This window comes from Scatophagus argus, chromosome 2 (genome assembly GCF_020382885.2).
Source record: "Scatophagus argus isolate fScaArg1 chromosome 2, fScaArg1.pri, whole genome shotgun sequence".
Classification (NCBI taxonomy): Eukaryota; Metazoa; Chordata; class Actinopteri; family Scatophagidae; genus Scatophagus; species Scatophagus argus.
Window position 1 is genome coordinate 724,859 of NC_058494.1, and position 22,920 is coordinate 747,778.

A 22,920-nucleotide genomic window follows, 5' to 3' on the forward strand; every position below is an offset into this window, starting at 1 on the left:
TTCACATTTTGGTCTCTTTGCAAGCTGTCAGTCATTACATTTTGTTTTCTACCAAGGTGCATACATTGTACTGATGACATTACTCAGAAACCCATCTGGATGTGTACTCAGCTCAAGGGGAAATGAAAATATAACACACTCACACACACACACACACATAATCTGTTTGAAGGTCTAAAACATTTTTACTATAAGGTTGCAGGACCATTCCATTATGGAAATACAGGACATTTTTATTACAGGGTTGTGGCCCTCTGCTCTCATGAAAGAGAGTAGCATATAAAATGTGACAAAAGCAGAAAAATGGGTGAACAGAACTGCAGTCATGTTTCTTCCCTGTCAGTAACTGCTTTTCACTCTATATTTTACAGAATAACACCCTCTCTTCTTCTCTTATCAGATTTAATGACTGTTATGTCCAAGGTAGATGTGGGCAGTAATGGCCTCGGGCAGAAATGGCCCTTAAGGCCCTATACTGGGATCTCTGTCTAGCTCCCATTTTTTGGTTTTATTCATACAGGGTTCCAGCTCGTAATTGCCACTTTGAACTCATTAGCTTTCATATTGTTCACCCTGCACCAAATCACCTCATACTGGCTCTACCCTGGCAGGTTCAACACAGTGCACACGTGAACTGGTCTACGGGTGAGGTCATGGTGTGAGGAATGTATGTTGCTGTTTTTCTGTTTCCTCCTCCATTTGCCTAATGCCCCTGTTCTCTCAGAGGCACACAACCAGAGGAGCTTCCTGCTACTCCTTCTCTCATAGTATTGGCTAACGAGATCTTTCTAATGTTCCGATCTGCTAGTAGGACCTGAGGGAGGTTTTCAGCAGGGACTGGGAATCTTCCCTCTCTCCTCTTTGACAGTGCAAGGTGGAACTGATATACTCCCTGGAACGCTGCATCCATGGAAACGTCCCAACTCGCTTTCTGCTCTGGAGAGAGAATGGCCATGCTTGAATACACTGACGCATCGCTTTTCAAGGGAAGTTGAAGGGTGCTCCCATTTTCATCAAGTCTGAGAAATGCCTACCATTTGGTGAGAATTAGGGAGGAGGATGAGTTGAAGACATTATTTAACACTTCCAGTGGACACTATGAATACCTGTTATGCCTAACTAATGCTATAGCTGTTTTCCTTGCCTTGGTTAGTGATATATTGCGGAACATGCTAAATCATTTTATGTTTGTCTATTTGGATGATATTCAGATTTTTTTTCTCCAGACAAAGAGAAGACTCGTGTTCTGCATGTTGACTAGGTGTTACAGTGATTGCTGGAACACTAGCTCTTTGTTTTTCCGCATGTTTCCAGGCAGTGGCCAAGTGACCTACAATGACAAGCTGTAAATTGGTTCAAGGTTTTCTCAGGATTTACAACTTTAACAGAGGAATTTTTAGAATCCTTGGTACTGTGGTAGTCCCGCTGCATGCTCTAACCTCTTCTAACAAGTTTCAGGTTATCAGGTGGATCAACACAAGCTGAGTTAAGAGTTTCAACCCATCCTCATGCTCCCTAACCCTTGACTCAGAAAACTTTCCTCCACTGACAGTAACTATGATGTGGGAAACAGAGATGTGACAGTGAATAACTTCACTGGTGTGGACAGATCATGAAAATTTGGAGAATGTTCAAACCGTCAAATGCCTGAACCCCAGACAAGTTAAAAGAAGTTCAAAGAACATTAAGTCTGACCCCTTTTTGATTCTGATCTTGCTCCCAAGTCTCCCTCCAGTATACTGCTTACCTCCTGTATCATAGGTAATTGAAAAGAGGGATAAGGAGGTGTCTGGTGATATCCCAATGCCAGAACAGGGTCCTCCAAATTACTTGTGTGTTCCCTCTCCCTTTTGAGCCCACTGGGTTCACACCACCTGTCTCTTCAGCCACCCCAGGTTTTGGCAAACCCTGTTCATGATCAAATAATATTTCTGGTAGCCTACTATGGAAAAAGAGATCGGGGAGTATGTGACAGCCTGTACTGTTTTGTGCACCCATGCCTCTTTTCATCCAATGGTAATGCCACTGTCCTCACAGTAGTTGACTGATTTTCTAAGATGATTCATTTTATTCCTCTGCCAAAGTTGCCCTCCACGAAAGAAACAGCAGAAGTTATGTTATCCCATGTTTTTTGTTTGTATGGTTTTCCCAAGAATGTGGTGCCAGACCGTGGACCCCAGTTGGTGTCCTGGTTCTGGAATGTCCGTTCTCCCTGCGGTTCATGGTTAGCCTTTCAACAGGTCATCATCCCCAGTCCTATGGTCAGATGGAGTGCCTTTATCAGGAGCTGGAGATAGGGCCGCATTGTTTTTGTTCAAAAGCCCTGCCACATGCAACAAGCATAACACCTTGCCTTGCTCTGCCTCTGGGCTCTCTCCCTTCCAGTGTGTGCATGGATACCAGCCCCCTTTGTTCCCTGAGGCACAGATACAAGTCAGTGTTGCTTTAATGGAGGATCTTTTCCGCAGATTCCACTGAGTGTGGAGATGGTCTTGAGAAGCTCTGAGCACTGAAAGCAGATGACAGATAGCTGCAGGACAGAGGCTACCCTTTCTTGGACCGGTCAGAGAATGTGGCTTTTAACAAAGGGCCTCTCTCTGCATATGGAGTTCCACAGACTAGTTCCCAGATTTGTACTGGTACTGAAACGCCACCTGTTTTTAGTTATGCTTTTATTTTGGTGTTTCCTGTCGCATTTTTATCAGTTTCTCATTGTGTTGATGTCTCTGTCGCTCATTTCCTATCTTTGTTCTTTTCCTGCCTGTTCTGATTGTTTGCTCCACCCCTAATTAGTTTTATTTGTCTTGTTTCCCCCTCTATTTAAGTCCTGCTCTGTCTCTTCCTTGTGCTGGATCATATTCATCCATAGTGTTATGAGTTCCAGCAGTTCTTCATGCTTGTCATTCTTGGTTTTATGATTTCCTGTATGCCTTTTTGACCTTGCTTATGTTTAACCCACTGGATTTATTTGCCTCTGTGTACTGAACACATTGCAAGAAATTGGGTCGTGCATTTGAGTCCCACCCTTTTCGTCATGTCATCATGTGGTTTTAACGCTGAATGACTCTTAATCAATGAGTCATTAAAGTTATATAAAAGCCCCAGTTTTACCCAGCTGAAACCAAAATATTGTGCACACATCTAAAATTTCTGCAATACCATGAGAGGCCACATAGTCAGAACGTCAGAATTTTTCAGAACGTCAAAAATAATTTCTTTTAGGTAAGGTGAAATGTGACACTGACACAGTGGACCAGTGAGAAAATAGCTGTAGCTTTGACATGGTACTAGACTGAAAATCCGTTATCACGAGGAAGTCCAGCTCTGCAAAATCTAGAGGATGTTTACAACAAGCATGTGCTTTCATCCCCAGACACACAGTTTGAAATGCATATTTAAACTGTTGTTTTGTTACCAACCTGTCTGACCACTGATATTGCTGTACACCCAGAATTCAGTGAGACAAAAGAAAAAGTCATAATTACCTTTTATTAAATGGACTGTCTCCAGTGATGACATGAGTGGATTCAGGACCAAGTAAGAAGTGAATACGCTGGTAAAAAGACCTGGCAGCCTAAGGAAAATGAAAGGAAATATATAGTCAGGCCGATGTTTCTTTCTGTCATGCCTCTCTGACATGAAAGTTATATTTTGAATTTATTTCTGATTAGCTCTTACTTGCTGAGGAACCAGTGAAGATGGAGATTGGCTGAGCACTTCCCTCGGATCAGGTGATCCTTTGCAGTATAACTGGTTCTGACAAGAGGGCTGCAGACAGCAGTCTGGATCCATACAATCAGCCAAGCCATCTGAAACATGTATACAAAATTATTATATTCAGAAATATTAAGTGGGAGTGACTGGAAAATGAAATGAGAGATTTAAGTATGGAAAGATGTGAGGGATGATAGAAAAGTTACAGGTAGATAAAGGGTGGATGGAAGGATGAAAAAGAGATAGAGAAAGGAGATTATCGAGGGGGGGATGGTCACATATACTATCTATAGTTCAGGGAGAACCAGATTGAGATGCTGTGTTATCTAAATAAGATTAGTCAAACATGGATGGTCTTCTGAGATAGGAATCAAGACAGACATTTATGTTGATAGGGTTTCTGAAAAAGAAAAATAATCATCAGAGGATGGGCTGGTAAAACATTGTATAGAACAGTAACAATACTGTAATTCTCTCAGACACAAACACTGTCTCTGCCTAGTTTTGCACACTAGCTAATAAACAATATGCTATTTTAGACTACAATTTTAAACTACATTAATAACAGAAGGCAAAAATTTATTTTGCTTTCTGTGTGAGCCTATTCATTCGATGGTGTGAACAGAGTAACATATTAGCTAGTCTTAGTTCTTAGTCTTAGGAAGCATGGTGACTAGCTAGGTGGGCAAGTAACCAACTCCACTCAGCTCCTGTTTGCCAACTTTTTGATTATCCAAGAGTTAGGCAGAGTCAGCCAAAGCTAAGATGGTGACATGAAGAGCCGTCCACACTGAGTTTCATATACAGCTCATCAGAAACATTTGGATGACACTCTATGGTGTCAAAGAGAAAGAAGAATGAAAAGAAAGTTTCCTGGTACTCTGGATTTTCTAATGAGGGGTGTGATGTAACAGAAATAGTATGCAAGCAGTCTATGTTTATTAGGTTCCACCAAGAAAAATAAAGCCAGAGTTCAGTAGGGAGGAAGAAAGGTAGAGGTTTGCGATGATGAGAAGCAGGGATGCAATGATCTTTATTAAGTTTATCCTATTTTTTATACTCTGCACTTTTTCTCCTTTCTTGGTCGGGAATACTGCATGTGCAATGTCTGTAAAAACAAGAATTTCCCTCCAGGGATAAATAAAGGAATTCTGATTCTGAAAACAGGTATGGAAAAGAAGAGATTACATGAGGTGATGAGGTTACATGAAAGATGAAGGAAGAGAAGAGAAGTAGAGTGGAGAGGCAGATGAGATACAGGGATGGAGGGACACATTATTAGCCGTAAGAAGTTATTACTATTGCACTAAAGACGTAGGGGATTATTGCACAATGAGTTACTGAAGTTCAGTTTGTGCTGGAGTGAATGGGATCTGTCAGGAGCAGCCCTGGTTTTACAAATCTTACAGCAGCAGGAAGAAAAGACCTGCTGTAATGCTCATTCACACACTTGGGGTGAAGCAGCCTGCCACTGAAGGAGCTGCCCAGTGCTGTCAGCGTCTCATGCAGGGGGTGGGAGCTGTGAGAGTCAGAGAGGATAGCTTACTTATCATCATTCTCTCTCCCGCTACTTTTACTGGGTCGAGGGGTCTCCTGAGGAAGAAGCTGGCCGTTTTTATGATTTTATCCAGTCTATTCCTGTCTGCAGTGGGAATGCTGCTGCTTCAGCAGACCACAGCTTAGAATAGGGCCTACAGAAGCAAAGCCAAAGCTTTAAGCCACTGAGGTGCTACCACGCCAGAGCTCTAATTGACACACTGATTACCTCAACAGATAAAGCATACAAACTTTGCAATTAAACATTCAGTCCATTTATGTCCTGTATAAAACTCGAACATGATTCCTTACAAATATGAATGAACTTTCCAATAACACAGGCATACAAAACGTTGCTTCAAAAGCACTGGTCAAACACTGTTTAACCTTCCAGGTGGAACATCTAACCCAGTAAAGATTAGTTCCTATTTATACCCATGCGTTAAACGCCTCAATTAAGACTTGACAGCATACATTCATAATAGCTATTGGTAGTATGGGTCCTACAGGGCTGATGCCACCACAGAGTTGAAAAAGATCCTGAGTGCCTGCTGCACTCAGCAGGTACAGGTCTGCTCTGGCCCTATCTGTACAGTGCAATGGTGTTGTCTGTCCAGACCAGTTTTGCTGTTTACACTGAGGTACTTGAAAGAGTCCACTGTTTTGATGCCCATGTTCACTGGTGTTGGGGGTGAGTTTCCATGCCTGTGGAAATCCACCACCAGTTCCTTTAGTTTCCCTGCGTTGATATGGAGGAAGTTCCGCTGACATAAGCCCACAAAGTCCTGGATCAGTTCTCTGTACTCTCCATCGTTCGCCTCAGAGCGATCGCAGATTCATCAGAGAACTTCTGCAGGTGACATTCTGTTGAGTTGTGCCTGAAGTCCACACTGTAAAGGGTGAAAAGGAATGGAGTTAGGGCCATTCCCTGTGGAGCCCCGTGCTGCAGACCATGGCAGACACACAGTTCCATACCGTCATGTACTATGACAGTGCTGGTAGTCGAGCCACCGGCCTGTAGCTGTTAAAGTCCTTGTGGTGTGCTGTCTTAGCCACTGTTACCACACAGGATGTTTTCCACAGCTGTGGCACTCTCCCCAGCTTCAGGTTCATGGTGAAGATGTACTCCACTATCCCGCACAGCTGGTCTGTGCAGGACTTGAGGAGCCTGGAGCTGATGCTATCAAGACCTGCAGCTTTCCTCATGTTTATTCTTCTAAACTCAACTTTCATCTGGTCTGTGGTGAGAGACATGTTAGAGCAAAGGGGGTGTGTGCTGGAGGGAGTTGATGATTGGTTGATGACAGATGAAGCAGGGGTTCGTGGTTGTGAGCTAAAAGTTGTGGAAAGGAGGCTGGGGGTGGGGGCAAGACAGTGTACTGGAAGTACAGGTGTGGTAGGTTGCAGCAGAGATGATCAAACCTGTTGCAGAATATGCGCATATCGTTCCTGGTCCTTGGGACCAGAAGTGGTAGTCATGTACTTGTAGCCTGAGATGATTTTTTGGTCTTTTCAGACTCCACTGATGTTCTGCTGCAGCTCTCCTCTAACTTCTTCCTGTAGTGAGCTTTCCCATCCCTGTTCTTCCTCTTCAGCTCCCTCTGAAAAGCCTTGAGCTCCTCCTTGTTTCTTGACTTAAAGGCTCTCTTTTTCTCCTTAAGTAGGGTCTTTATGTCAGGGGTGATCCATGGTTTCTTGTTGAACACTGCACAGTCCTGGTGGGTACTGTGTCCTCCACACAGAAGTTGATATAGTCCGTTATGCAGTCTGTGAAACTGTCGATGTCCTCCCCATGAGGATCACACAGTATGTCCCACATGTCTCTTCATACATCTCCTTAGACCATCCAACCATCCCTTCACTGTGCCTGAGGAACCAGGTTGTAATCAGATCTTCCCAGGGGACAGAGGGGTGATGAGTTATATGCCTCCTTGGTGTTTTCACATAATAAGTCCAATATTTTAGAGAATTCCCTCGGCAGATAATATGACCCCATGCTTACGGCTAGCAGCTCAATGTCCTTACAGCAGATATGCTCCTTATTAGTGATGTGCCTCAGTGTGCCATATCTCTGTGAACAGCATGATGCTACACTCTGGGTATTGCTTCTCCATCTTACTGGCAAGAGAGCTTACATTCACCATGACAACCAATGGGAGAACAGGTCTGTACTGTCTCGTCTTGGCAGGGCATTGAGCTTCAGCACGGCTCCCCCATTTCCTCTTTCTTATCTCTTGGGGTCCCACTGTGTTTCAGAGCGTTATCAGCTGATCCCTACTTTAAACAATATACCTGTGTCTGGGCGTTATGGTCTCAGACAGTGAGGCAACTTTGGTCTTCATAATGCAAAGTGAGTAAAGGTTAGAGAAAAAAATTATAAATATAAAAAGAAATTTAAAAAAGAAATACTTGAGAATACTTAAAAAGTACTTCAAGAAAGAAGAAAAGAAGGGTTGGAGCTGCTGTAACAGGTTGCCACTTGCGCAGCACCTTCTTAGATATCTTAGATTATCTGTTAGTTTATAAAAGCTAATTGCACATCGAATGAACAGGCACCAGGGATTGCCATTACACGCACACACACACACACACACACACACACACACACACACACACACACACTGACAAAGTAAACTCCTCCTCTCTCTAGCCACTTACACAGTCTGTTCAAACTAAAAATGCTACACTGATGTAACATGGAAAAGTGATGTCTACATACTGTATGCATACATTTGCAACATAATTTATCAGAACATTGCACTTTTGCTCATCCATGTGCTGCAGTCATTGCATTAAATTTGTGCTCTCTTTGCCGATAAGTTGATATAATTGATCTTTCGTTGCACAGGGGATTGTGCATCAGAATAGCCAGAAAACCGTGTTGGCATGCTGCATTTGCCATACTCTGTATTGGGACATGCTCATCTTTTTTTTTAGCATACTTAACAGTATGGTAGTATGGGCACTGGGACACAGCTACACACTTGGGCAACATTATACCAGAGTTGTTTTGTTCAGCATAAAAAAGCAAAGCCAGAGTAATGATTTGTCTTTACAGCAGTATTGCAAGACCTCTTTGTAAAAAAGGCTTCTGATTCTTAATTTCTTTCTTCTATTTTTTCCTCCACCTTTCCAATTATCATACTGCTCTTATCAAAGTAGTTAACTAGTTAAGGGGACACTGTAACTCAGAGCTCTATCCATCTATCCGTAGATTTTCTATACCGCTAGAGCCCATCCCAGCTGGCAACAAGCAAGAGGCAGGGTACACGTTGGTCTGGTCACCCATCAATCGCAGGGTCGACACACAACGACAGACAATCACAACTTAACTCAGGACAGAGGTATAGCAGTGTGTACCCAACCCAGCTTCACTTTAGTGCCCAATTATGGTCACTTCTTGCTCCAAGATGGTGATGGCTGTAATGCCAAACTCAAGACAATGGTAGTCCACAAGCAAATAGGTGACATCACACTAGGTATGCTAGTAGGTAAGGAAAACTCATGTATTTCTGTTGTCATCGTGTTCTGTTGTCTCCTCTGAGTCAAGTGAGACTGAAAGTTGGACTAATTGTGTGTTGTGACTGAAATTTTATTTGCTGTCAGTTCTCTGCATATCTGTAGTGATGTGCCTTCAATTATGGGACTTTAAATACTACAGACCATAAGAAGTTAAGATACCATGTTTCAAACCACATCACTCAAATATCCAGGACATATTATGACTTTTGGGCTTGTTCCTGGCTATCCCAATCTGCTAAATGCTCATTTACTGCTAATTTCTCTCACTGTAAGTTAACCAGTAAGCTATGGTTCATCTATATAAGCATGGATATTCACAATCTCGCAGTTTTAAGACAAATATACCTCCTTCGTTGTCCTTGCCATCAGTACACAGCGTTTCCATGGCCACATGACACCCAGCCCCTCGCCATCCTGACTGACAGATGCAGTGCCAGCCACTGGCTTCCAGAGTGCATCTTCCATTGTTGTTGCAGAGACCTGGACAACCCTCTGGACACAGGAAATAAACACACAGTTAGAAAAGTAGCTTGAGTAAGAGGGATGGGATCATGACTGGCTATCAGGGTGTGAAACAGACTTCAACCAATATATATTTTTGAAGGTAAGTAAAATATATATATATATGCAACAATACAACATATTTACTGTTTCTGTCTGAACTTGGAAAAGTCTCTGAAACAGCACTTAAAGTTGCCACTGAAAGATAAGACCTGCCAGACTCTGACAGCATGAAGCTGGGTTATGTTACACATTGCTGAGTAAAATCCTCTTACAATCCACTCAAAGTTATGTCTCAGTTCAAACATCTGACAAAATTCAGAATTGGTCTTGAAAATGAGGAAAGGTGTCTAAGTTCTAAAGTATCTTAAATATGGTTAATTTGTCAGAAATATTGGTTAAAAACATGGTTTAGAATGACTGTGTGAAAACAGCAAATAAGGTGCGTCTCACTGCACTCACAGCTGAATGCACATTCACACAGAAGCTAGAGGGAAAAAAAGAGTGCAAATATAATTAAAGATTGAAATTATGCTGGTAAGAGACATGAGTTTGAGTACAGAAGACTGCAGTACTGATTAAAAGCAAGCACATCCATAAGTAGCAGAAGCGTGTCTCTGGACACACTGGTAAGAACTTGTGTCAGGATGATTTTATCAGTTGAAGATTCATTCATTCATCCATTTTCTATACTGCTTATTGGTCAGGGTCGTGGGGGAGCTGGAGCCTATCCCAGCTGACTATGGGTGAGAGGCAGGGTACACCCTGGACTGGTCGCCAGTCAGTCGCACAGCTGGCACACAAAGACAAACAACCACACACTCACACCTAGGGGAAATGTAGAGTAGCCAATTAACCTAATGTGCATGTTTTTGGTATTGTGGGAGGAAGCCGGAGTACCTGGAGAAAACCCACGCAGGCACAGGGAGAACATGCAAACTCCGCACAGAAGGGCCCAGACCGGGAATCGAACATGGAACCCTCCTGCTGAGAGGCGACAGTGCTAACCACTGCACCGCCCCAGTTGAAGATCATATGCAGAAAATTAGTGAAGCAATACCACAAACGCATATATTTTGAAAAATCAGTTACTATAAAGTCATATTAAAAAAGAGACAATCAAGTCAATGGAAAGCTGCTTTTGATACTTCTATACAATTTGTTGTTCAAGTAATACAAATGTTCCAACATGAGGGAAAAATTCACATAAATCGTAGAGCTTTATGAATTTCTTTATAGATGTGCAGCTGTGAGATAGACAGGGAAAGAATCAAGGGAAATTACCCAAAGTTTAAGCTCCCAATTTAATCAGAGGTTGAGCCGGATACAAACGCATAGAAATACTCCACAGGCATTGTTGGAGTGTCGGTCACTAGCTAGCTAACATCTTTAGAGTTGTTATACTTGCGGTTTGAGGCACATTAACACAAATGGTATGGCAGCCAATTTGTGTGAACGATGAAAGGCTAAAAATTACTTCTCTTTTTTGTCTGGATACATTTTGAGCTGAGACACATCTTGATGAAGAATTGCTAACATGTTTGGCTCAATTTTGTGCAAATGTCAAACAGTCTAACAGCTTCATTTCAATATCAAAACCATCATATCTAACCACTACATGCAACTGTCTGGTGGTATTTTGTGAAATTGTCTCAGTGTGCTATATGCATTTTTATATATGCATTTTCATGAATTATACAGGTATGTGCCAGCCAAATAGTACTACTTTCTTTACCAGTGGTATATGAAATATGTGTGTGTGTTAAAATTAGATTAATAAACAGGCTTACATGTTATCTATTAATAAAAAATCAGATTCCTAGTCACAGAAATACCTTATTATAAGCATCCTGGCAGTTTTACTGTCTTAACAAGGCTGTTTCAGGAGATTTTTCCACATCTTCTTGAGGAAATACTCAATATTTATTTTTGGCATATGAGTTTTTAAATTTAAACACATGCCTATCGGTACAAATTAGTATCTGTCATGCACTTTGTTCCAAAAATACCTTCAAAAAGAGACCCATATTGGTTAAATCCTTAAGTGTATGTAGGCATTGTGATGAACCTTTCTCTAACAAATGGACTGACAGACTGAAAGACAGATCGATAGACAGATAAAACAGATCAGTACATTAACCCATATGTGAGAAACTCAGACCGACAGAGAGACAGACAGCCAGCCTCTGGTGAAATGCACTGAGGTACTTTCACATGATCCATAGCCAAAATGGCTAATGTGGTCTGCATGGCTTCAATCAGAATTTCCTTCAAAAAAATCTTTAAATTATTATTATTTATTTTTTTTTTTTTACTTTTGTAAACAAAGAATATATTATTGTGGCACAACATAATTGTGAAAAACAGAGCGTATGAAAAAATAAAATAAAAAATTGAAAAAAGTTGAAAGCAAAACAATTAGACAATTTTTTTCTATCCGAGTGAAACCTAACTAAATCTCAGGGAAATTTAACAGCCAGTGAATTCACAAAAACTGCAACCTTTCTTTCAAGAAATGCAGATTGTTCTTCATCTTGTGAGAGCAAAAGACAAAATTGTAGATTAAAATCCATGTGAAAACACAACAGGTAGACAGATACACAGCACACAAAGTATTGGGAGGACAGGGTGAGTTGGACTGCATGCCTTCAAAGGCTATACTTTACACCTGTGTTTGACATTCCTTTATCACAGAATAGACAGCGAGACTGGCAACCAAATAGACAAATTAAAAGATAGGAACCAGAGCCAAGCAAAGCTCAGCTGGAGAGACAAAACAAAGGGTAGATGTATGAATGGGTGGACTGAGAGTTGATGAGAAGGAGAGAGGGAAAGAAAAATATAGACAAGAAAGTGAAGAAAGATAGACACAAGATAAAAAGGACAGCAGCTGGGTGAATTGACACATACAGTATATAAGGCTTCCAGATGCAAAACAGGTCTCTATCTGTGTGTATGTGTGTGTGTGTGTGGTTGCATCCTTATTTGCGTGTGAGAATCAAAGATGGGGTTAATATTGCTGTAACCAGAAAAACAAACAAAGCAAATCAAACATGGAGACTGCATAAAAAAACAACACATAAGTACAACAAAATAAAACATAGAAACCAAAAAAACAAATCAGATACACTCAGCATTTCAGATGACAGAACGTCAAAGAGAAAGACAGGAAAGATAAAATGAAATAGTAAAAATCAGAATCATAAAGAAATTAAAGTTAACAAGACAGAGTGTGAAGTTGTTGTATTTTGGGACAGTAAGGCCTTTATTAAGTCTTTGGCATAAAATTACCTTTATATCCTGGGAATGGGAGAGGGCACGAGGGAGAGAGGGAGGAAAATTAGGGAAAAAAGTAAATTGAAACAAAAGCAGCACTGCCAAATATACTCTCTGTGACAGATAGACAAAAATGGCAGCCAGAGGAAGAGGAGGACAAGGAAAACGAGCTGTATCATGGGAGCACCATAATGTAGAGAACCACACAGCAGCAGAACTTCAACAGAGTAAAATTAACAATTCATTCAGCAAATCTGCCTTCATTCACATCTAAATCACACAGGAGGGAAGAAGGACAAAAGGTAGTTGACAAAAAAGCTTCACATAATCTTATTTATATTAATATTATATTGCATTTTACTGCTTTTCTTCTGTCTCATCATTGTGATGATGTCACTGACCTCTGCCCATGTGTCTATATCACTTTTTAATACAATGACCTAATTTGGGTAAAAAGCTATTCATTTTGCCCTCACCTTTTGCTTTGACGATCCATATTATAGCAATCATAAAGACATTCTGCTTTAATGTGCCTGCTGTGCTCACTACATTTTTTTATAGTATTTTCATGTTATTTATCTTGCACTAACATTATCCATATACATAGGAAGCCATATGTATTTTATGTATATGGATGTTATAATGTTATAATAATATGGCTTGCGATGAAGCTATAATCATTCCCACACAAACAACAACTGCTACATTGTTTCAGTAATTCTGGTTGGCTATATGAAACTTTTTTGAGGCCTTCCTCACAAAATGTGTGGCAGCACAATGACCATGACCATACTTTTAATCATGACTCTGACTGAACTCATTTTGACTGTTTTATATTCATGTTTTATCTAGTAATAGATTAATGAGATGAATTTTATGTGATGAGTTTGATACATGTTTTTTTTCTATGAAACTTGCTCATTATAACCATAGTCTTCAGGTACAGGGGTTACACACCTTGTTCAAAGGGCTCTTCCCTCTGACCTTCCATCCAGATTGTTCAAATCTAACCTTCCGGTTACACCACAAGCTTATATTTCTATCCTTCAAACTCATTATTTTATTTCCAGGTTTCAAATCTCCTCCTTTCTCACAAAACACCATATGAACAATTTTGTATCAAAGTGTTTTTTCTTTTCACAATCGAAAGTGTTAAAGAAAGAACAGATGTAGAAAAGACAACAAAGCTGCATCACTAGATACACTGACACTGAGACAGTAGCTGCTGGAGCTCCATTGGTAGCATGACGTATGATGGTCCGAAAGAATCCCTGGAGACAGAAGACATGAAAAATACATTTTGCCTGACTAAAATTAGAAATAAAATGTCAAGCATGACATATTGAGTCTTGTAATACCGTAAGTGTTTTTGGGCCTATGTATTTTTTTTTTTTTTTTTTTTACTAATATAATAGTATTACCGGTAGTCTGTTCTGACCAGGAACACAGCAGATGTAATTTTATGTCAATATTTAAAAATCTTAATGGTTTTAAAGCAAATGTCCTTGTTAAACTTTGGTACAAAGGAGTCTGTGATAAATAGCACATTGTGTTTCATCTGAATATTTGTTATAGTCAAAATTGTCCATGCTTTTGCTCAGGACAACAAGTCCTACAGGCCATAGATTGCAAGTAGAAGTTGGCTGTATGGAAATACATAATTACGTAACATGAGACGAACACAACAGGAAGGTTGAACTGTCTCTCACAAGTCCCCTCACCCTGGTAGAGCAATACTGTATCACTGGAGCACTTCTAAAGCTTCAGGAGGTGTAGGTATTAGGACATGATTAGTTCACTGACATATTGCTCAGTTCATCATGCTCAGCTATGGTGGTTGCTGCATACATGCCAGTCACACAGGTGCTCCAGTGCTGAAGCGCCTATTGAAAGCACGCACCACGAAGGGTCATCAACAAATGTATGAATGAATAAATAAATTAATTAAACTGCATTTTTTTACACATGTAGTATTGAGTCAGTTAAGATGGTCATTTTACCACATCTATTATATCTTTTGCAATTATTACCATGTGAAATGCTTAGTGTAATAAATAAATATTTTAGTCACTTAGCTCCATTCACTTCCATTCATCGAGGACTACCTCGCGAGTTCACCCGAGGTGAACTGCAGCCAACTTTCTCTACAATGGCATCAATAGGGAGTGGACAGGCTGTCCGTAGAAGGGCTGTGGTACAGGGCTTCCAGCCTATAGTTCTTTCATGTACAAGAGGACATCACAGAGCTTTAAGCTCTAAAAAGAGACTCAAGATGTCTTCAGATACTTACAAATGAGGCAGCGATTAAATGAAATTGTTAGAGAGGGGTTGTGCAAAGCAGAAAATGACATATTCAGTGTTTTTATATCAACATACAAATAAGATAGTTGATGTAAAATAGTATCCACATTATATAAGAGGTTCCAAGAGTCCTCAAAGGCAAATACCCTATATATTAAAAACAAATGGGAAAGAGAAGGCAGAATAGTTATACCCAGGGAGAAATGGTGAAATATTTGTAAATCACGATGGAAAATTATTTTTTCTCACATTTGGAGGGAATTTGGATGGAAAAATGTCATAAGGTTTTTCATTACTACTGCCCAGAAAAAACATCAAGGTGTAGGAACGAATTGTTGTTGAAGTTATATGGATCAGCTGTAGCTAATCATTACCACTTATTTTGGGAGTGTCCGAAACTCAAGTCATTCTGGAATGACATGCTGTCTGTGTTTGGAACCACAATTTGTTTGATGCTTTGACTGTGTAAAATGGACACTGCACAAAACAAGGGGAGAATTTTTTTTGTCAATTGTTAAAACAATTGTTAAATTTTTGTGTGCATATGTGGAAATATGGTATCATGAACACCAGTTAAGGTATTTATATTTGTCGATATTCTTTGCATAGGCATTGCTATCATTTTGATGCCTGTTAATGCATGCAAGCAATGTAACGTTTGCATGATTCCTCAGGACTGTGTGCTGCTATGGTGTAACCTGTTATAGATTATGGCGTATGGCTTGTGTCTACAACAGCATACATCATGGAAATTACTAAAGCAAGCTCAATAAAAGTGATTTTGTAAGGATCATTGCTTTGGTAGACTTCATTGTTTTGGGCACTCATAGGCCTATGGCTGGTGTAACATCAGCCTCAGGCTTCCCCCATTGGCCCAAAACTGTGTATCCTTAACAGCCAACAACCTTAGACAAGTCCTTCAGAAACTTATGTAACCCATTCATTACACAGTATCCAAATTAATACCATATATGAGTAGGATGCAATTAAGTCAAAAACAAGTAATTGTTTTTTTTTTTAGCAGTTACAGCTACAAATAGCAGACAGACATATTAGTTTACTTATTAACACAACTGCATCTGTATTCATCAAATGATGTAATGAAAGTCCACCTTAATTTGAAGTATGTTTTCTTTGCATTGCCCAATTCTGGAGTGCCTTTGAGCAAGTATATTTGAGCCCCTTAACTAGTTGATTCTCATGCTGCACAGAAGGAAACTTAAAATCATTGATTGAATAAAATGATTGAATACTGTCTTCAGTATTGTGTACATACCCTGTGTAAAGTAGTGCATGACTGACACCTTTAAAGGTAACTGTGTAAGTCAGATTATAGTTGCTGGAACCCACTGACACACATGTAGGCATAGAATTGTGCATAAAGACATAACAGGGAAAAGAGAGGATACAGCTTACAAGAAAAGTATAAAGTAAATTAAAGTCTTGGTTTGAAGTGTCTGTTTAGTTAGATTCCTGTTTAGTTTTGTAGTTTTCTCCTCTTGTGTCTTATTCAGCTTTTCATTTCCTGTCATTGTCTGTTTCCCCTCCATTTTTGATTGTTTGCCCCATCTCTATTAATTTCATCTGTCTCATTTTACCTCACCCTTTATATACCAGTGCTCTCCTTGTGGGCTTTGTCAGTTTGTCTGTGTTCCCTGTATTTAGTTAGCTGCCTTCTTGTGCTCTGTGTTTCTAGGCTCCTTCTAATTCCTGTGTTTTTCCTCGTGATCCCTGTGTTCCCCATGTTTGCCATTTTTGATTTCTTCTTTGATTGGACAATCACGGCCTGTACTCCCAGCGACTCCTGTTCCCTGACTTGGGGAGTTTTATTTATTAAAATCTTTTGTTCATCTTACCCTTGTGTCAGTGTCTGCCCATTGGGTCATCATTTTAGTGACATTCCTAACAAAGTAAGCCTAAAGCAAAGTCAGAATTTCATAGTCTCATTCATTTGTCTGTGCTTGTATGATGCTTGTCGGCTAAAAGTAAAAAAAAAAAAACATGCCTTGACTATCAGACTGTCCCAAGTCACTAAGAATGTCAAATGTTATAATGTCAAAACATGTGGCATCTACAATGGAATAAAATAAAATAATAAATACAATTAAATTTGAATGATTTATTTTTCTTTTAACAGATATGTTTTATGATCCAACTTAGGGATCACAGCTTTGCTTAGACATGTTCACTGCTGTCCATGGGGAGGAAGGCAATATTGTCAAGTTTTTGTTTTTTTTTCAATCCAAGAGGCTGAAGTAGGCATTTGAGTTAATGACAAAGACAAAGCATTCAAAAACTACATAAAGCTATTTCTGAGGAACCAGACCAGCAGACAACATACAGAAAGAAATACATTAAAACTTGCTTTAATCCATACTCTCCAAGCACGTATATTGTCATTGTATATTTAGCTAAGGTCAAAATTAAAATCCTGAAACATTCAGAAAACATTCAAAGCAACAGTAATGAAGGATGTCCTGAAAGGACAAAATGATTGAGTGGATGAGATGGAAAAAATAATTTACTCCAAAATAAAAAATCAGAATAAATAACTCGGTGTAATGATGTATCACTGAAGCAGTCACAGCGTCACAGTACATAAAGAGGAAAGCAAAGGAGTAGGGAGGAGGAAAAAGCTAGTGATGAGCAGAAGAACAAGAAATAGTACAGTACCTTTTACTCTAATGTCCGGATTGTGGGCTTTAAGGAAGAAGTGAGAAAGAAAGGAAGAAAGAAAGAAAGAAAGAAATATAAAGAGAGCCTTTAGTCTAGAAAAAAGGCTACAAAATAGTTAAAAAAATTAAAATAGAATAGTGGCTGTATATCTTTGTGCATCAGTCAAGTTGCAGTATACATCTCTATACATCTCTCATCCAGCTCTGTCCATACACGTGTAATACATGTAGTGTATTACACAGTTTTGTCTTGTGGTGCAACAACAACAAGATGCAGTTAAATATCAAAACCAATGAGCTTGTGGTGACTGTTCCTCTCTATTTTCAGCTGATCAAAGAGCGGGTACTTCATTTTGTTTGTTCAGTGAGTTAACTTGAGTTTCGACATTTTGAATGCAGTTTCTTCACAGAACTGTGCACAATCAAGTTTTTGGCTTAGTAGTTGTCAAGTAGTAGCTTAGTAGTTGTCCTGTGGTGGACAACAATGCTTCAAATATGGATTTTGCTGCAAAGACATTACATAGTCGAAAATGTGGATGCTACACTCACATCTTTAATCTGGCAGCACAGAAGATCTATGCAATCAGCACAGTTTCAAGGTGGACACCCAAGATTATTGTCATCAATTTAGTATCTGATCAAAAGTGAAATATAGTCATAGGACATATAGGACAGTGAATGTGACTACCAAATTCTTATCAGTTTATCCTTAACTCAAGGTAGATGTTTGTCCCAAATTGGAAGAAATTCCTTCAAGTAATTTCAGAGTTGCCATGTTCACAAAAATGACCTGAAAACACAAAGCCTACATCCATGGCCACATGCACACAGACATATTAAAACCCTCCAATATCGCAGTCACTGAGCACAGATGATTACAGATGTTGACAGTGATTTACAAGTGAAAGAGATGAAGTACGTGTGTGTGTGTGTGTGCTTGTGTGTGTGTGTGTGTGTGTGTGTGTGTGGCTCAGCCCAGTCAAACAGACAAACAACCAACAGTTCTTTATACATTCATGACAAACCGAGAACAGACAACAGACCCAGAGACAGTGATGTAACCAGCGAGAAATGTCCCACAGCAAAATACTAAGAGAATAAGAAAATACAGGCAGAAGATACAGATACAGGCACCACCACACACTTTTAACGGGTCACTGCGTACTATACATTTACCACTAGCATGTCCAGTGAAATTTCAGGGTAGACTAGGTAGGTAGAGTATTTTTTTGTTAAACACCACACTGTACTGGCTTTAGGAAAAATCATATGACACTTTGTAAGCTGAGCTGTTTCTATGTTGACATAGACAAAATTGTGATGTCACAGTTTCCAGCACACTCCAACAAAAATAACAGAAAGAGTCTTTATGAATCTTCTCCTCAGCCTTACAGTCCATCCAAACAAATAAGTTATTTGTTTGCAAAGCACCCTGAATGAATTTCTCCTAATCTCATTGCTGATATGCTCTGACCTTTCTTCTCCATGTGTGTCAGTGTGTGTGTGCATAACTGAAAACAACATAAGCTAATTCTTCGCTCTTTTCCACCAAATGAGGGGTTTGGTGGTGACCTGAAGCTGCCACAAAGGCTTTGCTACTTATCTGTTTCACTGTTTGACTATCACTCACTCAGAAACACAAACCCATTTAAAGTATTGTAGATACCAAGCAAAGTATTAAGTTTTAGGTTTTCATCAAATGATTGCATGTATATGTGGTTTTAGTGTCATTCATCTCACTGTTTGGGTTCAATCTAACTGATCAGTGTAGTTTTCAGACACAGCACACAGTTGTTTTAAAGGCCAACCAGCAAAGCGACTTGCTAATCTGAGTCTTTTTTCAGTGGAATTGCTTGAACAAAAATGGAGATTCATGTAATTAGCAGCAAGATTCTCCTCTAATCTTACCCTGTCAGCAGCCAAGAGGAACAGAGACTGTAATATATCTGTCATGGCTTTTATCAAGAGTTCTCCAACCCATCAACACCTTTTTCCAGATTTCTTGAGGCTCTATAGTGCTGTGCTAATGTTTTATTGAGTCTTCTCAGAAACTGTCATTTCATCAAATCTGAAGAAAGTAAATCATTAGGTTATGCCAGATTAGAGTTTTTCTTCTCTTCAGTGCAACTTGGCCATGTAAAATCCTTTCATCTCGGTGTAGACCAGTAAAACGCTTGCATGTGTATGTGTGTGTTTGTGTGTTGTGCTATGATCCACTCACCGATATTGCAGTGTTCTCCTGTCCATCCCTGGTCACACTCACACTTGCCCTCCTTACACACTCCGTTCTTGCTGCACAGTGAGTGGCAGGCCTTCTGGTCACACACAGTTCCTGTCCAGCCCTCCTCACACCGACACACACCACCATAACAGACACCATGACTGCCACAGTCAACTTCACACACCTCTGTTGGAGAAAGAAAGAAAAATAGGTGACAAACACACACAAATATAGCAATATAATCACAATCCCATCGGTAAATCTGAGGTATGACAAAAGTATGTAGACTATATACAGTTTATATTCGTGCCCACAATCGGATTAAAAGTCTTAATTAATAATGTTCATAATTGAACATATCATGTTGAGCTGATGATGGAAGCAGCAAATGAATAAGCCATCTCACTTCAGTGTGGCTGCAGTCCTATCAGTATACAACAGGATATAAGTTCTAATATGCCTCAGCATCACATTTTAATGCCCTGACTGAAGTTTTAGTGATTGTATTGAATTGTATTGTATTGTATAAAGAAATTATCCATGTGATTATTTTTTTTTATTTATTTCTCTATAAGCATTACAGTGTTTTTGAAATAGAATTAGCTATTTAACTGAAATCAAAATCACATTTTCCACTTATTGCATTGATGCCCAGTCAGCAGTGACCACCTTCTTGTCATTACTGATATATTCCAGTTTTTTATAACTGGAAACAATGAATGTGGCGGCAGCAACCACTGTCTACAAGTACCATCACTGTGGTCTTGCTCTATCTAGAAAGTGTCATGAGATACATTATATTGACAATAGTATCGCAACACCTGACCATTACACCAATAGGGACTTAATTGGCATTGCACTCTACATACATGGACAGCTTTGAAGCTATAACAGCTTTCACTCTTCTGGGAAGACTTTCCACAAGATTTTGGAGTGTTTCTGTGTGGAATTTTTGTCCATTCATACGGTAGAACATTTGTGAGTACAAGTTCATGCCAAAGGTGTTCAGTGGAGTTGAGTTCAGGTATCTGTGCGAGCCAGTCAAGTTCTTCCACAACAAACTCATCCAACCATGTCTTTATGGAGCTTTGCTATGTGCGCTGGGGGACAGTCATGTCGGAATAGAAAAGGGCCTTCAACAAACTGTTGCCACAAATTTGGAAGCAAAGCATTGTACAAATTATATATATGAAAATATGCATATGTATATATATATGTGTGTGTGTGTGTGTGTGTGTGTGTGTATACAGTTGAAACCAAAATTATTTTTTTTCTCACTGTCTGACTTTGATGAGAGAGAACATTTTTAGATGATTTTTTTTACTTTCTTCAAAGTCAGAAGTTTACATTCACTAAGATTACTACTTACTTACTGCCTTTAAACAATTTAGGGAAAGCCCAGATGATGATGTCACATCTTTGGAAGCTGTGGATTTATTTTAAGACACACCTGAAACACACTGCTTCTTTGTGTAACATCATGGTAAAGTCAAAAGAAATCAGCCAGGATATCAGGAAGAGAATTGTGGACTTGCACAAGTCTGGTTCATCCTTGGGTGCAATTTCCAGAAGCCTGAAACTGCCACGCTCATCTGCTCAAACAATTATATGCAAGTCTAAACACCATGGGAATGTCCAGCCATCATACCGGTCAGGAAGGAGACGGGTTCTGTGTCCCAGAGATGAACATGCTTTGGTCCAAAATGTGCATATCAACCCAAGAACAAAAGCAAAAGACCTTGTGAAGATGCTGGCTGAAGCTTGTAAGAGTGTGTCGTTATCCACAGTGAAGCGAGTACTGTACCGACATGAGCTGAAAGACTACTCTGCCAGGAAGAAGCCATTACTCCAAAAGAAACATAAAAAAGGCAGATTACAGTTTGCAAATGCACACAGGGACAAGGACCTTAAGTTTTGGAGACATGTCCTGTGGTCTGCTGAAACTAAAATCGAACTGTTTGGACATAATGACAATCGGCACATTTGGAGGAAAAAGGGGGAAGCTTGCAAGCCTGAGAACACCATCCCAACTGTGAAATACAGGGGTGGCAGCATCATGTGGGGCTGATTTGCTGCAGGAGGGACTGGTGCACTTCACAAAATAGATGGCATCATGAGGAAAGAACATTATGTGGAAATACTGAAGCAACATCTCAAGACATCAGCCAGGAAGTTAAAACTTGGGCGCAAATGGGTCTTCCAAATAGACAATGACCCAAAGCATACTGCCAAACTGGTTAAAAAGTGGCTTAAGGACAACAAAGTCAATATTTTGGAGTGGCCATCATAAAGCCCTGATCTCAATCCTATTGAAAATGTATGGGCAGATCTGAAAAGGCATGTGCAAGCAAGGCAGCCTACAAACCTGGCTCAGTTACACCAGTTCTGTCAGGAGGAATGGGCCAAAATTCCTGCCAACTATTGTGAGAAGCTCGTGGAAGGATATCCAAAATGTTTGACCCAAGTCATACAGTTTAACGGCAATGGTACCAAATACTAATGAAATGTATTCAAATGTATGTTCAAATGTATTTTGAAGAAAGTAATAAAAAAATGTCTAAAAAATTCTCTCTATATAATTTTGGTAATCCTAATTGACCTAAAACAGGAAAAGTTTAATCTGATTTAATGTCAGACAGTGAGAAAAAAAGATCAATTGTCTTTTTATACCGTGTATACAGTGTATGCAAATTTCTGGTTTCAACACAAATTCCTCAGCTCTTGTCTTGTTTTTGTCTCACTGACAGGCATTCCTGCTCCATTTTTTCTACCTCACCTCTTTTTCTGTACCAGTGTTTGTCAACTCTCTCTTTCTCTTTACCCCTCTCCATTCCTCCTTTTCTACATTTCCTATTTTCACTAGAAAGTAGAAGACTGCACTCACCAGAAAAAACACAACATTGCTCACATTACATTCTGCTGCCAAGCGACCTCTACTGGCTGGGTGCATTATGACACAGGTCTGTCAGGACCCAAGGTAGAAATAATGTGACATTGTTACAGTAGCACATTTAGAGAAGAGATCAGGTTAGATGTGAGGATCAACAAAACCTGTGACTTGGCCAGCAAAGACCATTTTTTCCTACTGACTGTGAATTTTGGTTCCCTTTATGCATGACCACAACCTTTCACTGACCTTAAGCAAGTAGTTTATGTGCCTAAATGAATATATGA

General features: G+C 39.7%; 1 protein-coding gene across 6 annotated transcripts in view; it reads right to left on the reverse strand.

Annotated features, from left to right (window-relative positions):
- Window positions 1-22,920, reverse strand: part of tenm3 (teneurin transmembrane protein 3) — a 293,504-nt gene that overhangs the window by 59,903 nt on the left and 210,681 nt on the right. For all 6 annotated transcript variants that reach the window (XM_046399608.1, XM_046399625.1, XM_046399602.1 and 3 more), the window contains 4 exons: window positions 19,747-19,932; window positions 9,118-9,264; window positions 3,679-3,809; window positions 3,486-3,574 (listed from right to left, as the gene is read on the reverse strand). In XM_046399608.1, coding sequence (XP_046255564.1) covers window positions 3,486-3,574; window positions 3,679-3,809; window positions 9,118-9,264; window positions 19,747-19,932 — 553 coding nt within the window. The remainder of the gene's footprint in view (window positions 1-3,485; window positions 3,575-3,678; window positions 3,810-9,117; window positions 9,265-19,746; window positions 19,933-22,920) is intronic.